Source organism: Vulpes lagopus, chromosome 9 (genome assembly GCF_018345385.1).
Source record: "Vulpes lagopus strain Blue_001 chromosome 9, ASM1834538v1, whole genome shotgun sequence".
Taxonomy (NCBI): Eukaryota; Metazoa; Chordata; class Mammalia; order Carnivora; family Canidae; genus Vulpes; species Vulpes lagopus.
Genome location: NC_054832.1, coordinates 45,006,179 through 45,027,887, shown reverse-complemented (window position 1 = coordinate 45,027,887; position 21,709 = coordinate 45,006,179). Strand labels below are relative to the sequence as shown.

General features: G+C 37.4%; 1 protein-coding gene and 1 long non-coding RNA gene across 4 annotated transcripts in view; both read left to right on the top strand.

The window, feature by feature from the left end:
* RIPK2 (receptor interacting serine/threonine kinase 2) overlaps window positions 1-15,005 on the top strand; it is a 37,532-nt gene extending 22,527 nt beyond the window's left edge. For 2 of the 3 annotated variants that reach the window (XR_005990005.1, XR_005990006.1), the window contains 5 exons: window positions 2,206-2,295; window positions 2,950-3,043; window positions 4,657-4,812; window positions 5,410-5,873; window positions 14,491-15,005. Coding sequence is in view for 1 of the 3 variants with exons in the window: in XM_041769609.1 (XP_041625543.1) it covers window positions 2,206-2,295; window positions 2,950-3,043; window positions 4,657-4,812; window positions 5,410-5,747 (678 nt within the window). In the remaining 2 variants the exon portion in view is untranslated. Of the gene's footprint in view, window positions 1-2,205; window positions 2,296-2,949; window positions 3,044-4,656; window positions 4,813-5,409; window positions 6,927-14,490 lie in introns of those variants that run through there. The other variant, XM_041769609.1, reaches the window with a different exon arrangement.
* Window positions 15,006-16,417: 1,412 nt separating this feature from the next.
* On the top strand, window positions 16,418-21,026 carry LOC121499090. Its single transcript, XR_005990007.1, has 4 exons — window positions 16,418-16,460; window positions 19,167-19,250; window positions 19,339-19,458; window positions 20,523-21,026. It is a non-coding gene; the product is annotated as an uncharacterized LOC121499090 (long non-coding RNA).
* The last annotated feature ends 683 nt before the right edge of the window (window positions 21,027-21,709 follow it).

Sequence of the window (21,709 nt, the reverse complement as noted above, 5' to 3'; positions counted from 1 at the left end):
TAACTGGACCTCCCTGCTTCTGAGTAGGTACAGTCTTTTCTAGAACATTGTAGCCTCTCCACTTCTTAGTAGCTACAAACTTCTGTAATTTTTTTTTTTGTTTTGTTTTATCCGTTCAGTTCTCTTTTCTCTCCTTAAAACTGTCTCTTCTTCTGCCAAGCAAATCTGGATAGAAGAATTTGTTCATAAAATGGAAGAGAACTATTCCAGTTTTGTTGTTGTTGTTGTTGTTCCCTGAACAACTGAAACATTAGGATCTATATTTAACAACTGAAACATTAGGATCTATATTTAACAACTGATAATTTTTAGAAGAAATTTAGGCTTTTTAAATAAAATCAAGTTTCTGAAAACCAGGATGCCTGTTGGCTCATTCAGTTAAATGTCTTCCTTGGGTTCAGATTGTGATCCCTAAATTGTGGGATTGAGTGTTGTAGAATTGAGCGGGGCTCTCTGCTCAGCGGGAGCCTGCTTCTCTTTTCCTTCTGTTTTTACCCACCCCCCAATTGTGCCCGAGCGCTCTCTTTCTCTCCCTCTCTCTCTCTCTCTCTCTCTCTCTCTCTCTCTCTCTCTCTCTGTCTTAGAGGGGGAACGGCAGTGAGGGAGGGAAGGGGAGAGGGAGGGAGAAATTTCTGAAAATTACAACCACCAGTTACAGTGACTTGGGTTTTTTTTTTTTTTTTTTTTGAGGTTCCTACATTTTTTTCAGTTCTTTGAACCATGTCCCATAATTCGTGTTTTTACAGACAGCATTTTCTACATCTTAAGTAATAAAAACTGAACCAAAAGAAGTTTTTCCTTAATATTCTATTTCATTTCTTTCTTGGGGTTGACTTACTCGTTCATAAATAATTTGAATTATCATAACATCAGTTATGAAAAATGATGTTGCTAACTCAAGGATATTGCATTATCAGGAAATGTTTCAATAAATATAAAAGCACAGAAAAACCTTCTATAACAAAGTCCTATCCAACGAATAATTCAATAGGTTCATGTAAAAATATATTTAACAGGGACACCTGGGTGGCTCAGTGGTTGAGCATCCGCCTTGGGCCCAGGGTGTGACCCCGGGATCCCGGCATCGAGTCCCACATCGGGCTCCCTGCATAGAGCCTGCTTCTCCCTCTGCCTGTGTCTCTGCCTGTCTCTGTGTCTCTCATGAATAAATAAATAAAATCTTTTAAAAAATGTATTTAATAAATCTTCATTGGACTGCTTCGTACAAATACTATGCTGGGTAGATTATATATACAGATGAATAGTATTTTTTTGCTCCTAAAATACCTTACTCATGTAATGAAGCAAACAGTCATAAGTATGAATAATGGAGGTCTGAATGTAGCACCCACCAATTTCTAAAGTTCTAAAGTTATGTTGACATTATGTTGGTTTAGAGAAGAAAAGCATACTGACAGGTTTGTTTTTTAAATTACTCACTAGTGATGGCAGCTAATCTAACTGGCGTATAGAGACAGAGTAAATCACTAAATGATTTTAGTACAAAAGTATAGCATATAAATAAATTATCTGCCTAATAGCTAGCATTTACTGAATGATTGCTAAGTAATCTTAGGACTTTTTTGTTTATAATCCTCTCTGAAGTAATCCTGCAAAATAGGTATTCTTATTTCTAGTTTGCAAATGAGTAAACTGAGAATAAGTCTTATGCCTAAAATCCAACAGTTAGGTATCCTAGGATTCTAAACCAACCTGATTGGCTACATGGTCCCCATAGTTCCATTAGGATACCCTGTATCCTTTACTTACTCCATCCCTCAGTTTCTTATCTATAAAATGAAAATAATACTTCTACTTACCAGCACAGTACCTAAAATAGAGTAAATGCTTCATAATTTTGATAGACACATATACTTACACAAATGAAATTTATTAAGTACTTAGCTTGTATCAGACACTATATATTCATTATTTCACTTAATCTCTAAAACAGTCCAGCATGTTTAAAGATAAATTTGCTCAAGGTAACCAACTAATGAGAAATGGGATTCAAAGTCTGTTTCTCAAAAGTTACTACTCCTATACTGTTTCTACCTTTACCTTATATATTATAGCCTCAAATGACTTAACTTTACTTTCCACAGATTTTTTTATAAGCATATGAAGTATGTTAAGTAGATTGTACTTTACTCATATAATCTCCTAATCACTTCCAACTAAAGAACTTGTATGCATTCGTTCCAGTTACAGAGTGCTTCGAGCACTCTTCACTTATGTGACAAGAAGGAAATGGAGTCTTCTCTGAACATACCTGTTACTCATGGACCACAGGAGGTAAAAAAAAAAAAAAAAAAAAAAAAAAAAAGTTGATAAACTCAAAATGTGAGAAGAATACGAAAACTCATTTAGTCTTAATTCCTTCTTCCTGTATATGTGGGAAGCTAAAGCCAGGGAGAGATTTTAGGATTCATCAGGTAGCCCATGGTAATCTCCATTCCAAAATCCAGCACTCCTATTTCTCACGCCACTGTTTATCTCATTGAGTCATACATAGTCCTTGCTTCTTTGTTTGCCATTGTCATTATTTCATATAATGAATGGTGTTCCAGTGTGGTCCACAGGCAAATCATTGATTACATTTTTACCATTATGTTTATGCCGCCTTACATAGATGTAGACTAGCTATAATACAGCTTTGTCCTTACCTCTTACAATGATTAATGAAGGGAAAAATGCCATTTGCATGGCTAGCTACAAGGAGAGATTTCTTTAGTAGCACTCATTCGTATTTCAAATTAATAATTTCTCCCAAGAATATATAAGACTTGTTATTTTATATGTATGTTTCTTTAATTTTGTAAGGTGTAAGTCGTAACCGTTTTTTATTCCTTTTTTATAATAAACCAAAAGCAAGAACTATTTAGAAACTCTGTAACTTTAAAAATGATTTTCTATTCACCTGAATCATTTATCTTCTATTTACTTTAGGAATCGTGTGGATCCTCTCAGCCCCATGAAAATAGTGTTTCTACTGGAGCCTCGGAATCCCTGTCAGCTCCTCAAGATAATAATTTTTTATCTAGTACGTAAATTTTTCAATCAGTAGTACTTGCAAGTTTTCTTTTTTTTTTTTCATATTAAGCAGTTATGTTTGCATGGAACATGTCTTTCATCTGTAGTCGTAACTCATTTTTTAGAAGTGTCAGAATCTAAAGATGAGAAATAATAGTGGGATGTTCTAAAAATACATTAAAATATTGAAGACATTGTCTTAGGCTCTTTGAAAAGATATATAAAAATATACCTTTTAAGATAAGAGAAATGTTTCTAAGTAACCATGGTATGAGATAGACAGTGACAATAGAGTCTATAAGAGCTATGGATGTAGAGCTGTGGTAATACACTGGAAAAGTAATATTTTTTACAAAGTATTTCACAACAACTTTGTGAGGGAGATATTCCTCATTTTACAGATTTTTAAGATCAAGACTTCCTGGATCACATAGTTAGTAGCTGGCAAATCCAAGACTTGAAGCCAGGTCTTTTGATAAATATTTTCATGTCACTCCACCATGTTGTCATCCTGAAGAAATTGTTTCTGACAGAAGGTTGGACCTATAGTTATAAAGATGGGCATTCCAGGCAAAAGGAACAACATAGAGCCACAGATGCAAGTGAGTAGTTGGATTTAGCTGGTAAAGAGGATGAATGAAAGGAGGTAAAAGATCAATAGGTGGAGTCCTATCATCCCAAGTTCTAACACTAGGCTGAACTATTTGGGCTTTTTCATGTGGGTAGGGAGCAACTATTACAAATATTTGAGCAAGGGTGTGACATGATAAATGTTGTTTTGCTTTATAGAAAGATTCATCCTAGCTGGAATATGTAGACTATTTTGGAAGGAAAAAGAGAATGGAGGTGGGGAAACCAATTAGTAGACTGTTGGTCTGTTACTATAGTACACAGGAGAGATTCTGAGACCTGATTCAAAGTACAAGAAGGGAGAAAGGATGAAAGAGATGTTATAGAGGACACACTGAAGGACTTCATAGCCTTCTACTTGTAGGAAGGAAGAGGAAAAAAAAAGCTGAACAAGTTGTCAAGCCTGGCGACTGGGAGAATATTGGTGCTATTAACAAAAATAGGTGAGGAAAGAGGTTTTAGAGTTAAATAAATAATCAAGTTTTTAATTTTTTTGTCAAATTTGAGGTTCTTAGCGCATATGAGGTTGATGTCCAGTGGACTTTTGAAAACGTCAGGCTAAGGCTCAATGAAGATAGAACATTTAATTACGTAGATGGGGAAGAAAGCTGACATCTGAGGCCCTGAGGTTGAATAGGATTATACCAAACGAGTATAGGAAGGCACGCATCATAAATAGATTTAGAGGACACATTTAAAGTACAGAAGGAGGAAGAAGACACAGAAAACATTAGGGATCATGTGAAGAAGTAAAATCCAATGATTTATGATTCACATACAACAGACAAACATAGACATGAGGTAAAAACATTGATTATAAACCCTCTTTTGCTCTAAGATGTATTTGCCTTTAGAACTAGATTTATGAACCAGCTTTAATAACTGAAAATTTAAAGACAATACTATTTTCCGTATGACCAGAATGTTGATATTTTAGCTAATAGGAATAGCTAAGGACTCTTCTACCCCTAATGAAGATGTTGTGTTTTGTAGGAAAAACTCAAGACTTTTCTCCAGTGTGTCACTATCCAGTAAATCACAGTTGCAATAGTAACATCTCTGCAGCTCAGAAGTGGACATTTTGTGATCACAAGACCACCCCATGTGCGTTAACAGTAATAAATCCATTCTCAGCTGAGGGAAACACAGGTAAATATTTAACACTTGTAAATGATGCTCTTTACCTTACAACTGTACGCTCAGTAGATTTCCCACACAGTTAGTTTTATTCTTCTTTATTTCTTCAACACAATAAACACATACCTTCTTAAATAGAAAAGCACTTGTAATCCTAGAAGATATGAGTGCTGACATGTGATAATAGGCCCACATGGTATACCATGAACATCTATCTAGGGAGGGAGGTGTGACTTAGTATGTTACTAAAAGTAAAGTTTTTTGTTTTTGTTTTTAATAATAAATTTAATTTATTATGTTCAATTTGCCAACATAGAGAATAACACCCAGTGCTCATCTCTATGTATAATATAGATTGGGTTTTTACCCCCATGGATTTATAAACATATAAAAGGACTTTTTCTGGGAAGGGAACTGAAGGGAAAAGAAGAGGTAACCCAAATATCTGAGTGTTTCCCAAAAATTAACAGCATCCCCCAATTCCTGTATTCCCTATTAGCATAATCACAGAAAGTTAGGTTTTACTCCTCATTATTTCTTTTTTATCCAGTTTTACTCATAGCCTTAGAGCTGTCCTGAACTGCTTTGTTATCCTTTGCTCTTCTGCAGAGCGATTACAGCCTGGCATAGCCCAGCAGTGGATCCAGAGTAAAAGAGAAGACATTGTGAGCCAGATGACAGAAGCCTGCCTTAACCAGTCACTAGATGCTCTCCTGTCCAGGGACTTGATCATGAAGGAGGACTATGAACTCGTTAGTACTAAACCTACAAGGACCTCAAAAGTCAGACAGTTACTGGACACCAGTGACATCCAAGGAGAAGAATTTGCCAGAATTATAGTACAAAAGTTGAAAGATAACAAGCAAATGGGTCTTCAGCCTTACCCGGAAATACTTGTGATTTCTCGATCACAACCTTTAAATTCATTTCAAAATAAAAACTTATAAGTGACTCTTTTTCAAGAAGAAAAGTCTTTCTATAAGAGGTTATTTTATATTTCTGTTGCCTTTATCATATCGTTTTTATAAAATCCACATGAATATTAGAAGTTTTAATTGAAGTTTCTTCTTCAGGTAAATATTAGTCTTCTTCCATAACATTATAGTATGTTTTTAAATTAATATATTGGAAAGTTTGTGTTTTGCTACATAGTTCCATTGTTTTGTCTCCTTGGTTAATTGAAATTATTTTTTAAATGTAATAGTTCTCATATATCACAATGCCTTGAGGTGTCATGCATTGCTCATGGAAGCCATTTTCATATTCACTTTCCTTGTGGATGATTTATTACTTGTCAAAGATACAGTTTGGCTTTTGGAACTTTAACCTTTATACTCAAATTAGAGTTAGTGCACCATTTCTAACATAGAGTGCCAGGTTCAAATCCCCTCCAAAAGGTTATGCATTAAACTTGGTTATCCAGATTACATTTTTTAAATCTTCTTCATTGAATTCTTAAAAAAAAAAAAAGTTTCAAAGGTCAAATGATACAAAGGAGATGAAGAAAAAAAATCTCTCAACATATGTTTCTGCCCTCATTTCTAACCTCAGCTAGCAACCAAGGTGACTAAAACTTAACAGCACAATGTTTATCCTTCTATACCCTTCTTCCTACTGACATGTATATGCTCATTTGGGAAAGGGTTTTTCATTAATATTATTACAATACATCATACTGCAACCTAATTTTTGCACTTAATAGTACATCATGCACAGCCTTCCAGGTCATGTATAAATCTAACTCATTCTTTTTAACTGCTGCATAGTATCAAGGCTGCTTTTTTTATTTTTTTAACTTGTTCAAGTTTAGCCAAAACAATAATGATACAATGTGAAGTGGGGTTTGTTTGTTTTGTTTTGGTTTGTTTTGGTTAACAGCTTATGTCACTAAATGAAAACTTACAAGGCATAATTGGTCTTCTGAAAATGTTTATTAGTAATGTCATCAAAAACCGTGATGCAGGATAAATTTGAAAGTACAGACTTTCAAGAAGGACCAGACCTACCGTATGAAAAAAAAGAAGAAGAAGAAGAAGAAGAGTAAAAATGACCAGAAAGCATGGGGGCAATTAGATATTTTATTAAAATATTTAGTATTTTAATCTCCATTTGGAGCTTGACATTAACCTGTGGTGCCTCATTACTGTGTCTCTGAGAAATATGGAAATTAGTAGGGAAAAATAGAAACCAATTAAGTATATGAGTTATCATATCTCTTATTTTTAAAGTGTTAGGATAAAGATTTAATTTGGGAAATAAGTTGAGAAGATGGGATCGTTTTAGGTAGTACATAGACAACAGCACCAAATAACATTTAAGTCAAACAGTAAGGAAATTCTTTTCAGTTCTTCTTTGAGCCTTTTTAAATAAGTAAAGGAGAATGTCACAATTGTGCAGTGTTCTTTTAATACCCCCTTGTTAAGAAAGATAGACTTCAGGCTCAGAACTTAAGAAACAGTATTTAGCCAGAATTTTATAGTTTTTTTTTTAATTGTATTTTATTTGAAAATGACCTCCATGACAAACGGTACTAGTTTTGTATTTATAATATATAAAGTTTCATTTCATAATATTCAAACAGAAAGATAGTGAGAAATACCAAATTGTACTACGATATGGGAGTATGACAGCAATCAGAAGTAGTAGGATGACATTAAGATTCAGTCACTCAAGGAGGGGACTTAATCTATAATTAACTATTTTAACAAGCTGGTACTAAATAATCTGAAAGTGGCGTTCTTTGCAGTATATTTTAAAAGAATATTACCCACAAGTGTACTCCACAGAGCAGCTGCCTTAGCATCACCCGTAGCTTGTGAGAAATGTAAATTTGTGACCCCTACCTCAAACCCGGATCAATCTCGGATAATAAGGATCAGAAATCTGTTTTAACAAACCATCCAGGCCATTATCTATCTGTGCTAAAGCTCACGACTCTGTTTTAAGAAATGCAGAACTACACATAAAATAATTTCCCTTTAGGTTCACAGATCTGTGTTCCTTATGTCTGCTCAGGATATACAGTCTCCGAACTGAGGTTTGATTAGGAAATTTGACTTTTTTTTTTTTTGCATTCACTTGAATTCCCAAAACAGTCTTAGCCACGTTTTGCATTTTAGAAAGATGACTTAAATATGATAATCAGATTAGTAGATTGAATCTACCGCTCAGCTTTTTAAAGTACTTTAAAAGGGGGCAAACACTCAAATTACGACAGCATAAGACAGCTGATGTGGGAATGAGACAAGAAGCAAGACTTAATTTGCTGGAAGTTAGGCTAACGAAGTTGGCATCACTATGAAAGACTGGATGTGGGGGTGGCAGTAGCCAGCAGGGAGAGCTGGTTTCATCAGGTCTGTAATTCTCTGCTCACCCTCCCCACCCCAGTCAAATACTTAATTTCCTAATATATGAGGAAAACTTACAGCCAATTGGGAGAACAGAAGAATCGATAATCTTTGATGTTACCCATCCTCACAAACATCTCACTGGTCTCAGTAATGTGTTTCTTCTCTACAGTCTCAACTCCCATCTCTGAAAGCCCAGTCCCTAAACAATCTCCTGCTTTTTCTCTCCTTTTACTCTGGATCTTTTTTTTTTTTTTTTCAATTTCAGAGACCCAGATTTCTTTTTAAAAATGAAATTCCTTTGCTTGGCTTGTCCCTTCTCCTTTTCCTGGAAAATTATGCTGTCTTTACTCTTGTTATCAATTTCATTCTTAATCTTTTAAAAATTTTAAAGGGGCGCCTGGGTGGCTCAGTTGGTTAAGCATCCGACTCTTGATTTTGGCTCAGGTCATGATCTCAGGATCCGGGATCGAGCCCCGCATAAGGCTGTGCACTTGGTGATTCTCTCCCTCTCCCTCTCCCTCTTCCCTCTTTTTCCCTCTTCTTCCCTCTCCCTCTCTCCCAGAGAGAGAATGAGAGGGCTTGTGCACACTTGCTCAGGAGGAGGATTAGAGGGAGAGAGCTCAAGCATGCTCCCTGCTGAACACGATGCCCTTCCTGGGGCTTGATCCCATGACCCTGAGGTCATGACCTGAGCCAAAATCAAGATTTAGAGCCTGACTGAGCCACCCAGGCATCCTTCATCTTTTAGAATTTGATGTCCTACAATTAATGAATCTCTAGATTGAAAAGAATGATTATGCCTGGTTATGCTTCAAATTCCCCAAATAAAGACATTAAATAGACACATATCTCACAATCAAAAAATGTCTAGGGATCCCTGGGTGGCGCAGCGGTTTGGCGCCTGCCTTTGGCCCAGGGCGCGATCCTGGAGACCCGGGATCGAATCCCACGTCGGGCTTCCGGTGCATGGAGCCTGCTTCTCCTCCCTCTGCCTGTGTCTCTGCCTCTCTCTCTCTCTCTGTGACTATCATAAATAAAATAAAATAAAATTCTTAAAAAAAAAAAAAAAAATTCTTAAAAAAAAAAAAACAAAAAAAAAACAAAAAATGTCTACCGATGATGAGGGAACCTAATCCCTACCCAGCAATGTTCATCTCTAGACAGTGCTGTCACTTCTTCTCTAGATTGATTTAAAGATCTATTTCCCTATCCGAGGATACCAGCATGGAGAATAATTATGACATAGAGCCAATGTAGACATAAACCTGTACTATTTCTTCTTGCTAGTAATTTTAGGATCATTTAGGACAAAGTAATATTTTGATAATCTATGATAGAAGTTCTGTCAAATCTTTTCTGCCTTGATATCAGTAATCTGTGAGGGATCCTGCAGTTTGCAGTTGAATGACTTCAGTATCCTTCCACTTTTTGATTTGACCCTAGGTTTTAAGTGTTGTCTGGGTGTTTAAGAAGCCTGAAGTCATCAAGATAAAACCTAACCTCAAAAATTGGAAGCCAAGTAACCTGCAGAGAAGGAATACACAGAAAAATTTGATTGATTTGGTTAGGGCATAATTAGGGCCTGCTGCATAGGCTAGATTTTTCTGGTTTTCAAAAATTGAATTTTGTGTGTGTGTGCACACACACTCCTGGTTAGCACTCCTGGTTCTAAACACTGAGATAGTGTATAGAGTCCATCTATTCCCTCCCTCACATGACAGCTCTTTTATATATTTCCAGGGAACTCTTCTGTCCCTGATGACTTTTTTGTTTTTATACTTTAATCCCTTCTTCCTTCAATGGCTATTTAAGAGGTATGGTCTGTATTTCTTTTAAAGTATGGTACCCATAACTGCATGTGATACTTCTAATCCATTTAGGTCTTATCAGCACAGTTGGGATATCTCCTCCCTTGTAATTAATATGTTAAGAGCTATTTTTAGTAGTCACTAGACATTGCTGAGTTGATATTTAACTAAAATGAGCTAAAAATCCTGTCTTTTCTAACTATGCTGTTTTGCCTTATCTCTCCTTTTTCACAAAGTTGAGTTGGGTTTTTGGCTCATATATGACACTATGCCTTAATCCCTCTTAATTTTTTTAAATTCATCCCTAGTTCAGCCACTCAGGATAGTTTTGATTCCTAAATCTGGAGTCTCTCAGCTCCTCATCCACAAATTGACAAAGTTGCCTTTTGTAATTTCATCCAAATTACTAATTAAAATGTTGAATGGTACTGGGCCAAGGAAAAGTCTGCAAAAAACCACAGGCCTCCTCCCTTCAACTTGACAAAGATTAACTAATTGTCACTATTTAGGTACAACCATGCACCTACTCACTAATGAATATAACTGAAATATTTTTAAAGTGTTACAGATTATCATAAAAGACTATGTAATCTACAAATTTAACCAAAATGTCTCTATTTCCAGGTCAGTTTTTAAAGCATTGGTTTATTATTTCATCTAAAATGTGTGTTTCAACGTAAGCACAGTTTTGTTGGGGGCTTGGGTTACGGTACATTAAAATATTAGAAAGAGGGACGCCTGGGTGACTCAGTGGTTGAGCATCTGCCTTTGGCTCAGGGCGTGGTCCCAGAGTTCTGGGATTGAGTTCCACATCGGGCTCCCTGTGAGGAGCCTGCTTCTCCCTCTGCCCGTGTCTCAGCCTCTCTCTGAGTCTTTCATGAATAAATAAAGTCTTAAAATTTAGATAGATAGATAGATGATAGATAGATAGATAGATAGATAGATAGATAGATAGATAGATATTTAATACATATATATTAAAAAGGAACCTTACATAGAAACCGTATGATATTGCTCAGGCTTTGCTTATGAACTCTAGATGCAAGGCACTGTGACCACCAAAATCTCATGATTTAAGGATATCAGCTATATAAAGAATACCCAAATTCAACATTTAAAGGAAAAAAAACTAAGAAAATTAAAGACTAAACAGAAGACAACCTTAAAATAGGTATAAATAATACCCCTAGAGAGATTTGAGTGGGTATATCTTTAAAACTAGAAGTTGCCATGAAATGGAAAAAAAATATATATATATATATATATATATATATATATATATATATATATATATAGAAAAAGTTCAAACTATCATCCTCAAAATAGCTACCCAGAAATTGTTTACTCTAAAAAAAAGAAAAAAGATTTTTATTTATTTGAGGGAGAGAGAAAAGACTCCTCCCCGAGCAGGGAGCCCTATGCAGGGCTGAATCCCAGGACCCTGGGATCAGGACCTGAGCCAAAGGCAGACATTTAACCCTCTGAGCCACCCAAGCACCTCCAGAAACTTTGTTCTCAAAAACTGTCCCACCTCTTGTTCAACTACTGACCTAGAGAATTTTTTTTTATAGTAGATAATGCATCCAGAGCTCCAACATCCAGATTCCTTCATGACAGTATTTTGGGACACTGAGCAAATGGGGAAGTGCCCACAAAAGAGCTGCAAGTACTCTTCAACTTCAGTTTGAAGGCTCTTCCCCTCATCAAGAATACAAAAAGAAAAAAAATAATTGGTTCTATATTGATTTATGTGGTTAAGTGAGAGTACAGCTTAAATGACCAGATACTCTACTTGTTTAGAAAGAACATAAAATGATTGGATGGAATATGGATTTGCTTTCTGGCATTTCACCAATCAGAATTAAGTTTCATCCTGTGGATCTTATATTCTGATAGGATTTATTAAGATAAAATCATGCTCTGGATTTTTGTTATACCACAGGAGGAAACTGTACTTTGCATCGCCTGTCAAACCTTAATTTTTCTCTTTATTTTTTCACCTTTTTTTTGGGGGGGGGGGGGTGAGAAAGCGTAAGCTCTAGTCTCGTAGCATATTTCAATTAAACAATATAGTTATGTCAGCTATAATCATCATGTTTAACACTAGATCCTCAGAGCTTACTCATAGTTGAAAGTTTGTACCCTCTTACCAATCTTTTTCTATTTCTCCTGCTCCCCAGCCCCTAGCAACCACTTTTCTAGTCTGTTTCTGTGAGTGAGCATAAGTCTTTTTTTCTTTTTTAGCTTCCACACATAAGTAATCTCATGCAGTATTTCTCTTTCTCTATCTGGCTTATTTCACCTGGCATGATGCCCTCAAAGTCCATCCATATTGTCACAAATAGCAGCATTTCCTTCTTTCTCATGGCTGAGTGATGTCCCATTCTCTGTCTGTGTGTATCACATCTTTTTTATCCATCCACTGAGGAACATTTAAATCTTTTCTATATCTTGACTATTGTAACTAAATTTTTTCTCTCAAAAGAACAAGAATGATTCTTTTTTCTTTACTATTTCTTTACTATTTCTATACCTTTTTACTGCTGTGATTTGCTTCCCATTAATGTGAAGTTTAATGAGTTTTCAGGAATTCATATGGCATGTCTGGTCTGTACAAAAGCATTTTAGAGGCTACTCAATACTGTTTTCAGAGACTCAGAGAAACACCTGTGTTTGTTTCCTTCTAGGCAAACTTAGATTTTGGAATAGTGGTTCTTCAATTTGGTGACAAGTACTCAAAAATGTTCCCTTAAATACTCTTCAAACTTCAGAAATAATAGTGTGTTAGGATGGAAGAATTGCAATATATATGGATGAATTGTAGTGAACAAAGTATTTCTTAGGGGAAAGTTTCCTCTCAGTAGACATAAAAAGCCCTACAATCTCTACCAAAAGCCCCAACCTACCTTTAAGATTATAAAAGTTTTTCACCGAAAACATTGCAGAAAATTCCTAGTAGGCTAGCAGACGGAGAAAGGGTTTAAAAGTAGTAGCTAGGCTGACATCCTGGACACATTTTGCTAAGAAACACACACACACACACACACCTCAGACAGCAACATCCACAGTGTTAGATTTCTTAACTTCTTGCTGATGAACCCTCTCCCTGACAAGGAGTGTAATAGGGAAATTTACTCTCCATCCATTCTAGAAATCACTAGTGAATATTGACCCATGTGTCAGGTAGTAGGGATGCCATGAAAGAGGTAAATAGCCTCCTCAACAGAGTTATATTCTAGTGGGAGAGGAAGACAATACATAAACAAGAATCGCACAAATTTACTTAAGTGAATAGGATCCCATCAACTAACCATTTGTGTTGTGAAAAAAAAAAAAACAAAGAATAGTGGGTTTCAGAGGGATTAGAAGAGAAGGATCTACCTTAGATTAAAAAAAATGATTACGATCCTTTTTTAAAAAGCAAAGTCTGAGAGAGAGATTTCCCCCAGTGAAGAGGAAGAGCCTGCCAGGTGAGGAAGAGGAGGATGAGGGAGGCCAATGTTTCTGGAGGTAATGACTGAGGACAAGGGAGCTGTGAGCTGAAGCCACAGCAGTAGGAAGAGGCCTGAATCATGTAAGACTTCAGGGAAGAGTTTAAATGTCATGATATGTGTAATGGAAGCTATTGGATAAATTCGAGCAGAGAACTGATATGGTGTCCTTAGTTTACATGTTTGAAAATCGCTAAAACGCTAAAAATGACTGGAGGGGGCTAGCGCAGCAAGCACCACTTAAGAGATGGTTCCATTGATGATGTCTGGGCTGCGGTGGGTAGAAAGGACCAGATCTCAAAATTAAATTGATGGGATTTAACGCATGTTTTAAACTATTGTAAGGAAATGCCCAGTCATTCAATGACAGACTTCTTTCATCTATTTCTAAAACAGAATGTATCATGCCACATCCGTTTAATCTTCAAAGGTCCCCAAATATCCACGGGATAGAGGCTAATCTCCTTATGGAAAAAAAAAAAAAAACCTGTAAGTCAGCAGCTACGTAGCTTTTCAGGCTCTGCCCCTAGCATCACCCTGTCCATGCCCTGAACTTCAGCTACACCAAACTACTCCATTTTTCTTTTGTCATTGCCTTTCACATGCTTGTGAACATGCCCTGGAATGCCACTTACTCCTCCTCTTAATGCGCCTCAAGAACTCTGAGTCATCATCCCCAACCCTAAGGACACTCTCATAATCTCAGAGACAAGTTAGTTGCTGCTACCATGAGCTCATTGCAGCCCAAGTCATTTTTCAATTGTGTTCTAACTTTTTGCAACAGACTGAGATCCCTGAGGGCAAGGACTATGCTTTGTTATTTGTATTCCTAGAACCTATATCTCCTGAGTTCTTTAACTGCTTCTGGAAATGAATACATAAATGGGTGGATCATGCTGAAAATTGAGTCATACAGTGTATTCATTCAGGGATAGCATTTCAGGAACATTCTTCACATTATTGTTGTTGGTTTAAGAGTTGTCAGAAGTTTCCTGTACCATCTCATGAACAGCAACTTTCTTTCTTCTCATCAACGTACAGGTATGCTTTCAGTACAAAACAGCTGGTCATTGTTCTGTACGGTGTGGTGAGCTTGTCACACTCGGTAATGGAGAACCAGCAGAAGCCAAGCAAGATAAGGACCAAGAAGAAAAAGTCCAAATGAAGCAGAACATCACTGGCACATAGCATCTGTCTCACAGTGGGGCATATGAGCTCAGGCACACTTGTATCTCCCAAGAAGGTTCTTAGAATAATGCCACCTCTCAGCTTTTCCTGACTGGTTGGGCTATTACCAGACTTTTTTCCACTGCTTGGGACTTAATGTTATGAAGAGCTAGGAACCTCCGTCCAGAAGCCAAGGACAAGCTGTGCATATGTCTTGGAAGCATTTCCTAGTGTTACTGTCTTCATCTGATTTTAGTCATCTTTACTCATTGAGCCAACAGGACAGGCCATAAAGGCAATCACGTTTATGAAATTTGCTCTCACACCTGTTTGGGCAAACTGTGATACCCCGTATGAGGCAGGGAAATGGACCATGACTTCCTGCATATGTGAGTATAGTACTTTGCCCTTCAGTCTCTTAGAATCTTAACCTAATCAATGAGACTTCCTAGGCTATTTTTAAAGGCCTGTCAACCTAATTCAAATTTAGTCGAGGGCCAGTGTATTTGTGGAAAATGGTCATTTGTATTTCTGATAATACTAAATGTTTAAACGTAGAATCTTCATGTCCCTGAAAATTATATTCCTTTATTTCATGTTGATTTTACTTAAAAATTTTATGAAAAATAACTGGTAACTTCAGGTTCATTACCCACTAATAGTTTATGGAGCTGGACTAAGAATCTAACTCCTAAGTTTAATTCTGTTCCATCCTATTCAGTTATGAATCTTCTATACGTTAAAAACTGTGGGGACGTTGCAATAAGGTCTTCCACAATTAGCATATATTCTATTGAGAGTATATTCTATGTGAATGTCTTCCCTGAAATAGTGTGCAGTAGGTGCACTTGACTTTCCCCACATGAGGGGAAGAGAAGCCTGGTAAGATGCAATAAGGCACTGGGACCAAATCCTACTTTAAGGATCATTTTCCAAATTCAGCAGACCGCTTTATTTTTTGTATTTTTTTTTAACTAGACTCCACACCCAACATGGAGCCTAACATGGGGCTTGAACTCACAACCCTGAGATCAAGACCTGCGCTGATATCAAGAGTTAGACACGTAACCAGCTGAGCCATCCAGGGAACCCAAGCCAATTTAGTCATGGGTTGTAGAAGGGTAGGAAAAATAAAAGTAGATAAAGTCTTAAAACTACTATGTAAAACTGTTTCTTTATCAAGTGGAAAATGTAGGGTTTTTTAAACAATGGACTTTTATTCTATGTAGAGTCCTCTCAGAACACTGATTCTTGTGAGGAGCTGTGCCTGGGATGAAAGCAGCATAATGCCGTGTTTCACTTACTGGGTTCCTTCATTCTATAGGAACCATAATATTTATTCACCATGAATGTGAACTAGGAAAGCAGAGTTCAGGATATCTTCATGTATGCAAAGATTTTATCTATTTTGTGGGGTTGGGTTTTTTTTTTTTTTTATGTATTTACTTAGAGACAGAGAGAGAGAGAGCACTGAACAGGAGGAGGGGCAGAGGAAGAGGGAGAAGCAGACCCCCTGCTGAGCCCAGAGCCCGATCTGGGGCTTCATCCCAGGACCGTGGGATCATGACCTGAGCTGAAAGCAGGCACTTAACTGACTGAGCCACCCAGGTGCCCCTGGCTACTTTGGTTTTTTTTTTTTTTTTTTTAATTTTTTTAAAAGATTTTATTTATTTATTCATGAGAGACACAGAGAGAGAAGCAGAGACCCAGCCAGAGGGAGAAGCAGGCTCCATGCAGGGAGCCTGATGGGGGACTTGATCCTGGGACTCCAGGATCAGCCCCTGGGCCAAAGGCAGGCGCTAAACCGATGAGCCACGCAGGGATCCCCTACTTTGTTTTTAAAGGTAAGACCAAAACCTAGGCATATGTAAGTAAATACACAAACTAACAAACAAAATGCCCATGAAGTAGTTAAGCAAATACAAGCCACTCTATTACATGAATATCAACCTTAGTTCTCAGAGACTAAGCTAGACTATTTAGTAAGTTCCAAGTTGTGTCACTGAGTTTCGAATATAGCCACTATTAAATGTTCTGATCGTAAAAAATAAATCTGTTTTCAATAGCTTTTCAGCATAATTATCTCATTTCATCATCCAAACCAACCTATGTAACTTAATGGCCATTTTAGGAAATCCAAATATTGTTTATTCATAAAAGACATCTCAATAGGGATTTTTTTTTATTTTGACTATAGGGTCTGAATTTGGGATAGACAAAATCAAGAATAGTTTTTAAGAAGACAAAATATAAGTCAGAAATATTTAAAGATAAATATTTACAGGCAACCTTGTCAAAATACACAGCAATAAACAACAATGGTTATTAGAAACAATTGTTTTTAAGAAACGATTTTCTCTCAAATAAATAAAAATCTTTTAAAAAAGTATTGCCTTTAAGGAGATCATATTAGAGATGAAAGGAGCAAACCTTTACAACCAAAACAACTATCCAAAATGTACATGTCTACTAAAAACAGTCAGGCCTTAGGAGCTGGGAAATCTTTGCCAAACGTAATGTGGAAATTAGAAAGAAACAGACACAAGTTGAAGTAACAGGATAGCCAATAAAAGGCCAATTGGCTCTTTCCGAAGATACCCAGCAGGTGTTCTGACATTCTCTTATGAAACTTCAGGCTCTGCCTTTAGTTTTATAAAGTTAGACATGAGTCTTGGCATCAAGTATGGATCCAACCATCAGAGTGGCACACACAGATTCTAAGACTGATCAATAAAATCAGAACGCAGTGCCATTTTATTCACTAAGGACGGGAAATAGAACTGTTGTTGGGCCTTCATGACTTTGTGAAAAATGTTTTCCACTAGTTCAATCAGTGCCAGACACATAAATTGTAAACAAAAAGAACACAGAAAACAGAGTGTCTGGTTATTTTCCCAACGGAGATACCACAATCAAGGCTCTAGACTTGGGTTCTCTTCCACCCAAGGAACGCCTCAGTGGACATGACAAGGACCACTTCTCTGACTTTCTGCTACCTCTGCCAAGTGGTCATTCCTTAAATATGTTAGTTCCTTGCAGACAATTTACTCCTTTTCAAATTATGAAATATCTCAAACGCACAGAATATAATCAGGATTCTGGGCACCTGAATGACTCAGACGGTTAAGTGTCTGCCTTCGGCTCAGGTCATGATCCCAGGGTCCTGGGATCCAGCCCCACATTTGGCTCCCCTGCTCAGTGGGGAGCCTGCTTCTCCCTCTGCTGGACCTCACTCTCTCTCTCTCTCTCTCTCTCTCTCACATGTGCACTCTCTCAAATTAATAAATAAAATATTTAAGAAAATAAAACAAGGATTCCATATATCACACATTCTAGGTGCTATCTGTATCAGACTTCTTTTTAAAGAAATAAAACAATATAAATAGAACTAAAGCTCCATTCCTCTATCTTCCTCTCATCACCACCACCTTTTTCTTCCCAGAATAAAGAACTATCCTGATGTAAACATGAATCACCCCATGCATTTATGACTATATCCACAGTAGTGTCATTTCATAAATAGCACTACATTATACATATCTATTTTTAGGTTCTGGTTATCTCTCAACATACTTTTTTAAGATATGACCACGTTGATATATGTAGCACTGCATTTGGTACAGCACACTATAGCAGAGAGTAGATTTTTATCATTTTATGTATGTATTTTATTATTTGTGTGTAAGACAAACACCTTTATTATTTGTTTCTGTGTAAGACACAGAGCTCACAGGGCCAAAATCTAAGGGTAGGCAGGGCTGCGTTCCTTTTTGGAGACTCTAGAAGCAAATCTGTTTCCTTGCTCATATGGGTTATTGTCAGGATTCTTCTGTTCCTTGCAGTTGTAGGTCTGACGTTCCCATTTCACTGCTGTCCTCTAAGAGTTGTTCCCAGCTTCTTTTTTAAAAAAGATTTTATTTATGTATATGAGAGAGAGAGAGAGCATGCAGGGAGTGGGGGTAGAGGGAGAGTGACAAGCAGACTCCACTCTGAGCATGGAGCTAACACGGGGCTTGACCCCAGGACCCTGAGATCATGACCTGAGCTGAAATCAAGAGTCGGACGCTTAACCGACTGAGCCACCCCGGTGCCCCGAGTTGTTCCCAGCTTCTAAGGTCCAGCTACACTTCTTGTCTCATGGTCCACTTCTTCCATATTCAAAGCCAGCAAGGATGAGGAGAAGCCCTCTGAAAATTTCAATCTCTCTTGCCTCTCCTCCAAATGATACAAAGCAATCTCTTGATCTTCAGGTCATCAGATTGCACCTTTAATTCCATCTGTAATCTCAATTTCCTTTAACCATCTATGCATTATATTCACAGGCATGATATTGGGTGTAGACTGAGGGGGGCAAAATCTGCCTGCCACACTGCTAATGCCTCAGAATTTCTTGTTTTGTCACCCAGCAAGCATAAGGGAAGATACTTTCTCTGATGGGAAGGTTTGTGACCCTTATATAGTTATAAGTAGGTCATGACCCTTAGGTTTGTACGAAAGTGAATATAATTGACTTTTCCAAAACAAAGTCCATACCAGTTTGTTTATCTCAGGGTGACAGTTTCATAATGGATTAGAGAGAAAAGATGTCCTGGAGAAACTGCTCTAAACTCTGAGGAGGGTCATCACCTTTGCCTGTAAGTATATCTTCCATTTGGATGCAAATGCTTGTATTCTTGGGGTTCTTTTTCAAACACTAAAGTGTCCTTTACATTTTCTCTTGAGGAATCTACCAGTGTACAGTTCTGTATCCATGCCCGTTATGATCGTCTTTGACTTGTTGACCAATGTGGCTTATGTCATCCACTTATGCTGTCTCTCCTGAGTGGTGATGCTGTGGCTGTGGTAAGTTTAAAATGATCTACTGCCCTTTGCCTCTGTTGAGAAGTTTTTCATAAGTGGAAATATGAGCAATTTGCACCTCTCTGTACCAGATTCATTATTTAAAAAAAATAAGGAAAATAATAACACTGGGGACATGGTAAGAATTAAATGAGCTAATACGTTTCTTACCACAAAGCTTGGCACAGTAATTAGGGTTCACTCTTCACTGTTCTTCTTGCTGCACTAACTTCCGATCAAGAAGAAACACTCATTACTGTCACAGCTACCAACTAAGGACCACATTATACATACCAGGCAGCACGAGGAGGGGGGCTTCTGTTCCTCTATGGCGACTTAGTGTGGACCTACAAAAACAAGCATAGGATTTCCCGACCAAATTTGCCTGTAGCCAAGGTAGTTACCAGAAATGACACCAGAATTTTCCAGCCACGTTTATGTCACTGTATTGGTGACCTGAACGGTTTCCAATCCTGAGTTACCAGGATTACCCAAATCCCTGTCCAAAGAGCAAAGACTGCATCTATAACAAATTCATACGAGGAGGTTGGCTGATAAGACTTGTGTGAGGAACTGATTGTGTCCACAATATCCTAACATACAGTCTTTTTCATTATTTTTCTTTTTAACTCTTTTATATCCACCTTTGGGAAAACTATCTAGATTAGATACCCCTAGATCCGATCCCCGAATTGCTGCATTCTTATAGATATTCTAATTTCCTATAAAATCAATAAAAAAATAAAGAAGAAAATTATGGGGCCTTACGTGAGAGTCGAGTTTGGTATGCCGTTATAAATTCAGCATCAGACAATTGAGAGGAACTGAACCTAGAGAAGTTTGCCAACATGTATCATGTAGATATTATTTTTCTTTAGGTTTTAATTGGCTAATTTACAGTTCATTGATCCTTCTCTACATGAACCATAGAGATCTTCAGTTAATTAACATTGAGTCCATTTCATTCCAAATCTCTGTATCCTGATATTAGTGCTAAAAATAGATTCCCAATAATGAGTTATCTTTTTATTAATTACTCTCTTTTCTTATTCCCTCCCTGCCTCCAGACACTTGGTAACAAGATCCTAAGCCATGTTTGGAGACTCATTCCTACTAGTGGCCGTGGCTTGTGCCAGTGAACCGAACTCCTCAACCATTATAACATCCAGGTAAGAAAATCACCTGTGCTGTGGGTGGTTTATGTTTTCAAAGCTCAGCCAAGGGAAATCAATACCTACTTATGTTTAGTGTCACTAATGAACAACAGCCAAGCCTTCTGATTATCTCTTGGTCTTGTTTTTACCATGAGCCTATTGCAGGGATTTCAAATGCTAAAACAGAGATTCTATTTGGTCACGTGGGTCTTTCACTGGTTAATGCATAAATGGAGCCCATTTTAAATGAACTCTAAAAAAGAGTCCATCCTTTCCAGGATGTGGGAAAGCAGAGTTTGCATTTGTTTAGTAACATCACATACTACAAATAGTTGTCGGTCAGGATAATTGCAAAACAAAGTAAAATGTGGAAAAGTGCTGAGTGAATGAATCCATGGGGAGAAGAGCCAACTGGTGAACACAGCAAAACAAGCTGTAAAAAAAAAATCAATGCCAATACACACCGGCTCACCCAGTGTACTTAAAATCAGATCCCTTGGTTGGCCACCTGAGCTGCCCTACAGCTGGCTAGAACAATGGTGGGCCATCGGAAAGCTGCTCAGCAAAGTAATTGCAAAGAGAGAAGAAGAGATGAGGGTGTAGGTGTGTTGGAAGGAGATTTGGGGAAAGTGTTTCTAATTTGGGATGGTGAGTAGGAAGGCTGGAGCAGTTCCCACCATCATTGGAGTCTCTCCTATTTTTACTGAAAATTAGTTGTGCTAATTTTATCTCATTTGCTATAAGAAACCTGTGAAATTTTTGCCCATGATGGTATCATTATCCTTCTCTTCCAGTTGAATAAACCAGCTCATTCAAAGTGACCTAACAGATTCATCCAAGGTCATATCAGTGAACAGTAGAGCTCAGGACTCACAACTCCTGACTCCAGTCCTAATGGCTTTCCCATCTCCTTCCCTCCTCTTCCTACTAATGACTGAGACCTGCTTCTGTCTGGTGAAAGATAGGATTTGGCTCCCATTTTTTCATTTTCTCTTGATTGTCTTATTTAACAGTTGCACTAAATCTCAGTGGGCAGCACTTGGTCCTATCTGCTCTTTTCCCATCCTTTTTCTTACTTCTAATAAGCAACTAAAAAAAAG